The sequence below is a fragment of the Lissotriton helveticus genome, chromosome 12 (genome assembly GCF_964261635.1).
Source record: "Lissotriton helveticus chromosome 12, aLisHel1.1, whole genome shotgun sequence".
NCBI classification, from domain to species: Eukaryota; Metazoa; Chordata; class Amphibia; order Caudata; family Salamandridae; genus Lissotriton; species Lissotriton helveticus.
Window position 1 is genome coordinate 393,035,727 of NC_136073.1, and position 10,830 is coordinate 393,046,556.

The following is a 10,830-nucleotide window of genomic DNA, read 5'->3' on the forward strand; positions in this document are numbered from 1 at the left end:
GCGGTTCAAGAAAGAGGCTCACTGAGTAGACTACTAAGAATTGAATGCGGAGGGCCCAGTCACCCAACAAAACCTTTACACAATGCAGGTCACAAGTGTGAGAAGCTGGCAAAACTAGCATGGTCAACACTTTGAGAGCTGGCAAGAACACATTCTTAATAGCACAGAAAAATAGGTGGAAATAAATGGGCTCATTAGGTGAGACTGGGGTCTCAGGGTGTGCGTATATACTTTGGAACTTCAAAATTCATCATGTTTATCCTGGGCAAAAAGGCATAGTCTTAAACAGTTGGACCCAGACATCCATTGAATCCGCAGGAAGCTGTTCAGGCTGCAAAAGTAATGTGTGTGTGTTAAGGTTTACAACTAAATTTGTAACGAACACTGAAAGAAAAACCACAATATTGCCTGTTCATTGTTTAAAATGGCAAAATAATATGAATATTATTTACCATAGATCTATTTTTCTGAGTTCAGGGTTTTTTACGTTTCTGGAGCTAAGTGAATGTATCTCACGGATCTATCAAAGAGGTGGTTACATTGGTACATTCTGTTGCAAAGCTGCATTTGCAGAATTTTATCCGAGAGGTTGTTAATGCATTATAGGTTTATGTAGAATGCATTGTTTGTTGTTAAGTTCGGAAGTTGCATAACTTTCTTCTAACATTTCTGAATTCACAGGTTCTTGAACGGTTGTTTCAAAAGGGATTTAACGTGGTGGCATCTTGCGGCGGCGGTGTGGACTCCTCACAGTTCAGCGAGTACGTCCTGTGCCGGGAGGACAGACGAGTACTACAGATTCCATCATCACTCAGGATAAAGCAAGAACCTCTTGACTGAGTTACCATTGGACACCTTTGCAGCAATGGAAGTGTTCATTAGTCCTTTACGTGAAACAAAGGATTTGCAAAACAGTATTAGCAAGCAACTTGTGACTACCTTACCAGTTTGCGGTATCCTAAAACTACCTGTCGCATTGCCATGAAGCACATTTGGAAACATTGTTCATTTTAATGTTGTTGCGAAGCTTGCTCACCATGCCGGACTGTGCGGAAATACACTTGGACAGAGCAGCTGTTGCGTCAAAGCTAAGCTATGTAAACTAGTGGCTCCTGAATGGACTCCGACACAGAAACCAATCGAAGCGGAACAAGTATGTCAGCTGAAGAAACAAACGTGATAGTTTTGTTGACAGCCCCACTGAATGCTATTATTACACCCTTGCAAAAGGAGCTAATGTAATGAAGGTGAATCTACTCACAACAGCGCCTGAAGCCTGTTTTCCGCACACCCCTCATATCAGATGTTTTCTTACACATCTGAGTTATATAATACTCACCTACATGACTGTATCCTTACCCCTGCTATAAAAGTGATTATTTTTCTATACTTAGAATTGAAATAAATGTGTACATACTGTACAATAAAAAGGACCAATGCTTATTTATCAGGTACTCAGTAACCACAAGAGAATAAGATCTTTCAATTTAGGATCACAGGGATCTATGTAAACAAAAGTTAGTAAAGATCTGCCATCACCCACTGGAGAGGAAGAACAACATTGACACCACAGATGTGCCATCAGATAACATTTTGATTTCATCTTGAATCTTACTTTAAGTTGGTGCCAATGATAAGAAATGTGAAGAAATAGTGTGACAATACAAATTTGTGTTGTGAATTGACTTATTAGTGTTCTCATAAATTAGACAACTTCTTTCTGTGCATGGTGGTATCAACATTTCAAACAAACTAATTTTCTTTCCTTAATGTACAATTCAAACTATTTAGTCAGAAACATTCTGTTTCAGCACACATCTTGACAGAGAAGGTCCTCTGATCCAATCAAACAAGTCAGTTTACTTAATTCCTAGTGACACTACGGATCCTGTCAGATTTCCGGACAATTCTTTCCCCATGTCTTTGTTTCTATCTCTTCTCTCATAAATCCCTTCACTGTTTCTTCCTCTCTGCTGGCTGGTCATGTGCGTTCACTGTTCTTCTTTTAACAACACATTATAATGTTAGACTAGCACTTCCACTTCTACTTGATCTCACGGGCACACCACTCAAAAAAAATTGCCTCTCGCACTGTGTTGTTTCCCTCAAGTTCCTGGATTTCCTCTACCTTGTTTCCCCAGTTTTGTAAGGGTGTACTTGTATAAAGACTTGAGCATCTGTTGAGAATTGTGTATGACCAAGGTGGAAGCCCACTTTAGTATATTTTAAATCTACGATTGACAATGTGGCCTGCATAACTAGACAACATTCTCTAAATTAGGTCTAACCTGTGATGTGCTCAGTAGTAGCATATCATCATATTTCTGCTGGTGATATCCTCTTGCTATGAACTACAAATGACTCTTGTCCCCCGACAAGCAGGTCACATTCTTGAACCACTTTTAAAGAAATGGAGCAGTAACCTCCAGTTCCTGCTCCTGTCTAGTGGCTTGCCAAACATTCCCTCTTCTTTCAATACTGTTCCCCAGCATATTTTTCCAAGTTTGAATCTAATTGGAGATAGCATAAAGATAAACCTCTGGAAGGATGTTCATATTATACAGCCCAAGAGAGCATTATGCCCTTCCATCATCTCTGATGTGACCTTATTCTGCACGTATCTAATGCTCCATTTAACTTCCCCACTGCAAGGAAATAAATAAAACAGTCTAAATACATCTACGATTTGTTCTCAAATTTAAAGGGGAAAAAACATGTGACTATGTTTCCCAATTCATCTCACTGACTGTTTAATTTTATTTCTCTTTCAGTATCCAGGGAAGTGATATTCAGAAATGTATTAGAGAGTAAACATTATCAAACATGCCAGATACATGTGTACATAATTCACAGTGGCCTGCCCTTAAAACTCACGAACTTTCAACTCATTGCACGTTTTCAGATATATGTTCGACGGTTTACTTTTGGAACAAACCTGCATTGCCTCTATCAGACATATGAAAAAAGAACAAGGCAGCAGTCCACAATATTCAAAAACAGACCTGGCAAATGACATGGTCTACCCGCAATATAGGCTCTCTTCACACGGTCATCTGGTGAAGAGCAGATACCACGCGGTGAGTGCATTGTGAGCTGGAACCCCCCACACAACTAGATGTTCAGCTTGTGTTTGAAGGCTCTGTAGGGATAGATTAACCCATTAGCATTTTTACAACTTTCCTGAGGCAGAGTAGATGGCTTCAAAAGCCTTTTGTTTGCTGTTTGTGGAGAGAAGTGTCTCCTTAGACAATGCTGGGCTTAAAGCCTTGATCTCTCACCAGGGCCTACCTTCATGTCTTCGATGGTCCGAAAGCCTCACCCTGTCTGAGACCCTGCCTCTTCACTCACACAGTGATAAACTTTCCAGAGTTGGCAAGTCTGTATTAAGCCTAATTTATTTAGAAAAAGACAAATGATAAAGCCTACCTTTAGTACATAATGCATCAGAGAAAAATGGAAGGAGTAGAGAGGTGCCTTGCCGCAAAGTTAACCCTTGTTTCGTAATGCCAGAGTCACTTTACCTAAGTTGTATAATATTTCTCAATAAATGGAATATGTAAGGCTTACCCGCATATGCTGGAGTGATAGCATATTTACTTCTTAGTACCATAAAGGCATGCAGCCACACTGATAAAACTATAGTCACCCTTCCTCACTGCCATGTCCCCACATGAACGACCCCAACATGCTTCTTTGTTTCTGTAGTAACAAAGAACAGCAAACTCTGACATATTAACCTAATTTTTACAGGACAGTTCGCATAGTGTTACCCGCTACTAGATTTTAATGCTCCTGAAACGAATAAAAGCACAATATTTTTTGTTTGTTGAATTTAGAGATTTAACTCAAAAAACGTTGTCGGAACAATGTTTTTGTTGTTGTTGTTTATGTCTCTGCCAATAAAGCTCCAAGATAAATAAAGGAGATGGTGTGAGTAAAAAGGACACTTGGAGCACTCTGTGAAAGGGACCTTGCCTATCCTGTGGTCTGGTCCCTGAAAAGCTGAGGTCTTCAGGCAACTCAAATAAATTTACACATGACATTTATTGAGTAGTTCTCTCTACTAGGAGCCCTGATCCACAATGCAACCAGGGAATCTGGAAGCTAAGAAAGTGTTCTTAATCCACCTACATTTTTGGCAAACTCATGTTAAATTATTTTAAATAAATGTCATTATCATATCACGTGATTGGTCGGCATTCTGTTCAAAGGTAGTGATGTGAGAGATCGAGACTTCCAGAGTCCCATGATCTAAACATGGAACTTATGTGGGCTTATTGGAGAGCTTCCTTGCTGTACAACAAGGCTACTTGTTGCCAATCCTGAATCTTGAATTGAACAGTAACCTAATGAATATACTGGAAATACATTTACATACACTGATTCTTTGCACAATCATTAGTTATACTGAATACCTACCATGATCCACCCATTGAGGACCAAGAGTACTCTTACCAACAAAAGTATCTCAGGCACTAATTGCCACAACTCTAATTCTAAAAAGTCTTAGACACAATGTGTTTTTTAAAACAAATCCCCTTACTTTAAGAATAACCCACAAGTCATCAACACTGAACACACTAGACACACAGCTATATACTTACAGTATGTCATGAACTATAGCACATTACAAGAACTCTGAATCAATAGATACTACAACACACGTAAATGGGTTCTTCATTGCTTCCTGTATCACAAAGAACAGATAACTTAAATCAAATCAGCAGACATTAGAAGAACAGGTTACAATCACATCAGTGACACATGCTTATTCTTACTAATTACTTTCAAGACCTATTCATTCCCTTTACAAGCATGGGGAATTGGGGGCCTTATGAAAACTGATCCTTTACGAAGTGTTTTCAAGAAAATGCCATTTCAAAATTCTACAAGATAAAAACAAACATTTTGTCTAAATTGAAATCACCCACTACATCACCTTGTAGAATGTAATATATTATTCAAAGGAATGTTAATAACAAAATGTGCGACAACATAGAGGTAAATCAAGTGGAAGTATAACTCTTTTAATATGAGCAACATTTGATCTAAAGCATATTACATTTTGACACTTTTGTCCACAATTAGAAATATTTTTCCATTCATGATTTTATATTTATGTGGTAATAAAACTGTAAGGTACATACAGATCTAAAATAGGGGTTCTGCATAAACCTTTGTATGTAAGATATCTGTAGAATTGTATATTATACATTTAATATTGTAAAGATCTTAGTGTATTTGTCATGTATTTGTGTATACATATTTCTTATACTCTGTGACATAAAACATTTCTATAAATTACCTTACGACTATACACTTTGTAGGATGAACAAACTGTTGTTTTTCAGGGAGGGAAGGGTGATTGTTCAACTGAAAACCTCATAACATTGCTTTGAGATGCGTCTGAAAGGAAATACATTGAAGCTATACAGGGTTATATGGCCCGTAGTGGGGGTGGAAAAACAGAGGCAAAGGCTGACTGGTCTAACCAGAGGCGTAACTCATCTCACTGCGGCGTTGGGGAGGGGGGCAACCCTCCAGGGTCCCCCCAGTACTTCATGGGGGACACCATTTGCTTCAAGGCCAATAAATATCTGAGAGATATGGGAAACTCTGGCCCCCCCTTCACATTCTGCAGGGGGCCCATAATTTTACATTAAGCCACTGGTTCTAGCAGTTCTATGATAGACTTTTCTCAATCAAATGTAAAACGTAAATGTAAATCCAGTACTTGTATAGCGCATGAATCATCCCCGAAGGGGTATCTCGGCACACGGGGCCGTTGGGAAGATTAAGCGAGCTATTGCCCAGAGTCGCATGGTGCTGGGCAGACCCCTGCCGCTGGAGCCGGGGATCGAACCGTGATCCCCAGCATCCAGCGTCAGTCACCCCTGTCCGCGGCGCCACACCTCTCCCAAAGTGGTAGGTCCACAAGATGTTATTCCAAGTGACCTACGTTTTTACAGTTGATAAGTTAACTTAGAAAAGGAAGGTCCTTGTTAGATGCCTTGACAAGTGCTTGTTCTTAAAAGTCAATAATTTAGTCAGATCATTCATCAGACCAAGAAATAAATGGGATGTGCAAAATAACATTAGAAGGTTACAGCTACTCTTATTGAAACCATCATTTGAGTGAAGGAGTTTTGGTGGAGAAAAAATGTTTGATATAAGCTTCGCGCAATCCTACCTAAGCTAGTTGCAGGTGAAAGCAATATTTTAAATATTTTAAGCAGTACAACAACTGAGGTTAGTTTCCCCTATCTCTTATCTTAACCCTTAAGATTATAGCAACCACTGCATTTTCAGGTGCAAACATAGGAGTAAATTATCCTCATCAAGTCTGTCCATAAAATAGGTTTTCCAGCATGAGATTTTCACACATCTTCTGACATGTTTATATCTGAAGTTTCTGATAAACAACATGATTCTACTATTTATTGCTACTGCTCCCCTTCTTGTGAATGACAGATGAAGAAAGTATTTGTTGTGTACCAAGTACTTAGGTACTACAGTATTACCACTGAGCACTAGAGACAATAGCAATCCATGGGGCAACTCAGTAGATGCACACTCAATGTGTATGCATGGGACAGCACAGCTCCCATGTGTCGTGTTAGTATAGTTGTCCCTGGTGCAACTCAAAGTTTGTGCACTTGCACATCCCAACAAAATCTGCTCACACTGAAAGAGTAAGAACTCCCCTGCCACTGTGTTACATTGTTCAGGAGTCTTTGGGACATTCAGTGGAAGGCCTGAGGACAGCCATAGGGGTGATTAAAGTCTCTACAATCACTGTTGTAGGCATCTGAAGACGCTTCCCTTCTACAGGTAGATGCAGGTGCTCCCTGCCTGTGTGATGTGAATGCAAACCTGTCTTCATTTCCTCGCCTACAGTCTCCAACAGGGATGGGTTGGAAGTGGGCGACATGAGATGACTCCGAAAATCAGAGTCACCTCCTGGGTGGTCCACAGTGTGTCTCACCTTCAGATGTTATGTTGTTGCGTTTGCATGTTCACTAAAGGGGACTTGGTGACAAAAGACATTCCCTGATTTGCAGATGATGCGTCCTGATGGGGGGCGTGCCTAGGCGCCAATGTGAGCAGGAGCGGGCTCCGGCCGCCGTATCTCCTAACCCCTGGGAGCGATTATCCTCCATAATCTGCAAGGCTGAATGTACTGGGGTCACGCCGGACTCGGGAGAGAGCGGCGGCGGGCACTGAGTGGCTCAAGAATCAGACGAAATTGCCACTACTGGATTCCTAGCTGGCGACTCCAAAATGGCGACCTCGAGGGATGCGGAAGGACCCTGCCAGTGACGAAGCTGAGCCTGAGCAGTCTTGAAGGAACAAGGTGAGTGGTGAAGAAGCGCCTCGATGGAGAAGGTTACTCCGCAACCACTGTACGCTACGGGGCTTGGGGCTGCACCGAGCCAGCAGAGCGGACCACTAGGGGTGCTGTGGGCCCACAGAGGTGGGAGACGGGGCCCTCATGCTCGTGCTGTAGTCCGGAGACAGGCTGGGAGAGGCGGTACACTGCCTTCTGATTAACCCATGTGGTGTGAATAAGGGACAGGGAGAGCAGCAGCAGAGGTTCTGGCTGATCTGGACTAAAGAGCCACATACTTTTGCCCTGGGAGGAGACTCGAGAGCGACCACTGCCGGCCGATTCCTACCCCTGGCATGGTGTGCTTTGCGCCTCGGGGTGCAGGTCAAGACGGATGCCTGAGGAGAGCCCAACTGTTCTTTCCCTGAGTCCCGGACCTTCGCTGTCCCAGAGTTGGTGAGGTGCAGAGCAGGGGAGGCCAGGGCAGCGGCACAGAAGAGAACATCGGATTGGAGCCGGGGTGTTCGGGGAGTACTCCGCGCCAATTGCCAGAGTGAAGCCGAAGAGTTAACACTGTTGCTACAGCCGGATGCCTAGGCTTGGGACTCACTGAGTGACAGGTTGAGCCTTGCTTCCTCAGGTGCTTGCATATCCAATTACTGCACTACTAGGCCCCACCAGTGCTGTTCTTCACACCTAAGAAGCGGCGGAAGACACTATTGCACCCTGCCCTGAACAAGGAGACCCCTCGGAGATTCGACAAGAGGGCACTGGGACCGGAGCACGGGGAAAGTCCCTCGGAAAAAGGGGTTCACTGCACTGAACGCAGGGGGAGCCGGAAGTCAGATGGAGAAAGAAGACAAACTGGTGGAGTCGAGGAAGGATGCCGAACCAACAAGGCCCACTTTGGCAGACATCATGCAGGCCACCACGACTTCCAGGGAGGTGCTAGAGACCAAAATTGATGCAATAGGAACGGATCTTGGCCTGCTGAAAGATGACCATCGCAGCCACAGAAAAAACCTTAGTCGACATCCCCGAAGTGGTGAATACCCTGCAGAAGGCTCTCAGGGAGGTGGAAGATAAAGTTAAGATACTGGAGGCACAGGCAGAAGAGGGCAGATCATGCAGAGACAACATATGCATAGTGGGAATTCCGGAAAGAATGAAGGGCATGAATGCAGTGTTCTTTCTGGAGGACTGGCTCAAGACGGAAGTGGCCTCGGAGGGACTGTCTCCTTTCTATGTCCTGGAGATGGCTCACAGAGTGCCAGCTAGACCACCCAAGCCGGGAGCTCCCACTCACCCAATTGTGGCGCGCCTCCTCCATTTTAGGGATCGTGATCCTCCAACATGCCCGTCAAAAAACAGATTTACAGATAGGCAATGACAAAATAATGCCAGAGAGCATTGTTCTTGGCTCTCAAAAGGAAACTCCGGCAATTACAGATCCCATATGCAATGCTACATCCAGCGCGGCTCCGAGTGGTTGACATGAACGGGGTGCAGTTTTGTACTACACCGCAAGAGGCATGGGACAGGCTAGATTCCCATAGGGGCTGGGTGCAACGGAACTCATCCCAGGGCTTGGTGCAACAAGGAGCGAACAACAGCAAACAATTAAGCCAAGCCCCATCTCCCACGGAACTGAGAGGAGCAGAGCACTGCAGGCAGTTGCAGAGCGTAGCCAGGGAGGCTCTAGCTCTGGATCGAGCAAAGGCGGAATTGAACTGGGCAGGTCTGAAAGTTCACAAGCATCCAGTGCGAATGAGGACTCGGACCCTGAGTTGCCGGAGGTTACCCCTCAAACAGCGGACGATATTGCCTGAGTGGGGCAAGCAATGGGGAAGACTTGGAGGACCGTCAAGATGCAGGCAGTGACCCCAGGGTGAGATCAACTGTGAAGGCTGCCACCCAAGACACAGAGGCAGACGAAATTGTATATGGACTGGGGCTACTGCCCAATACTAGCTGCAAGGGGATGCGGCCAGGAGGGTTTTTGTGCATGGTAGGGTAAGCCACATGCCCCGCCACTACCAGAGGATTTTCCAATGCACAGTTTTAGTTTGGATAGGAATGAGTTCTTGGGTGCCTGTACTGAGAAGGGGAGTTGGGGTATTTGTTTTGTTAAGGGGTTGTTATGTGGGACCAGGCGTGTCACTATTAACACAGGCGTTAGGAATGGTACTTATTGCATGCAATTGGGTCCCCCATAGATATTAAATGTGTATTTTGGAATGTCAAGGGGATGCATACTATGCAGTGCAGCTACAAAATACATAACTATCTGGATAGGAGGGGGGGGTGCAAATAGCATTACTGCAGGAGACTCATCTGTTGGTAAATGAGGGGGCTGCACTGCAAGGTCGGGGTGAAGAGGCAAGTGTATTATACCAGCTATTCAGCCTTTGCCAGGGGGGCTCTGATTTAGATACGGGCAGTAGTGCCCTCTCAGTGCACGCAACAGATAACAGACCAGGAGGGGAGGTTTGTGGTAGTGTCTGGGCACCTAGGCGGCAGACATATAGTTCTTGGAAGCCTATATGCTCCTAACATGGAGAAACCTGCTTTCCTGGCCCAACTCTTAAGCACACTTGCCTCGGTGCTGACGGGCCGAGCGCTATTAGGTGGTGATTTTAACTGTGTTACTGATATTGGGCTGGACCGATCTCACGCCCCACTCCCTGATGCTCCCATTCATAAAATAGCGGCAATGCGCCGACAGTGGCAACAGCAATGGGAGCTGATAGACTCCTGGAGGCCACAACACCCGGGGGAGAGGGACTATTCCTTTTATTCTGTGGTATACGAGCTCCATGTCATATTGGATGCTATATTGTGCTCCACGGATGTACATGGGAAAGCGGTCTAGTGAATACTTAGCCCGAACAGTGTGTGACCACATCCCGGTATTGCTGAGCTTGGCATGGAACCGTGGGCAACCCAAAATATCTGCCTGGCCCTGAAGCACTGGAGGACCATGTTTTCCATGCTGCAGTGGAGACTGCTATAGGGCAATACTTTGTAGAAAACGCTGATACATCGACAAGACCCCTTATAGAATGGTATGTTTTTAAAAAGGTTAGTAGGGGGCTTTGCATATCGGAAATAGTTGGGACACGAAAGGTCCTCTTGCATGACGTACAGATGGTGGAGCAACAACTCCGCAAGATAGAGACAGAACGACCTGAAATGGAGGACAAGCATGAGGAACTATTAGAGGCCAAAGAAACAGTGGCAGCCCAAGTGGAGCGGTTGCGTTGTTTCGACTATAAAAACTATATGACGCACGCTCATTCAGAAAGGGATAAATCAGGAGCGCGCCTTGCTGGCGAACCCAGCTAGAAGGGGGACAGTGATACTAGAACTTAGGGGACAGGGAGGAAAAACCCATCATAGGCAGCAGGATATTAACGAGTACTATACTAGCCTGTACAAGAGTAGACTGGCCCCGTCAGAAGAGGGCCTGGACGAATTTGTAAGGGATGTAGAGCTCCCGGAAC

The 10,830-nt window shown here is 44.5% G+C and overlaps 1 protein-coding gene across 1 annotated transcript in view; it reads left to right on the forward strand.

Annotated features, from left to right (window-relative positions):
• The window catches only part of KCTD15 (potassium channel tetramerization domain containing 15), a 164,772-nt gene extending 163,417 nt beyond the window's left edge, over window positions 1–1,355 (forward strand). The window contains exon 5 of the mRNA XM_078671503.1: window positions 682–1,355. Within this exon, the coding sequence (XP_078527629.1) occupies window positions 682–840 (159 nt within the window). The 3' untranslated portion in view covers window positions 841–1,355. The remainder of the gene's footprint in view (window positions 1–681) is intronic.
• Window positions 1,356–10,830: the final 9,475 nt, after the last annotated feature.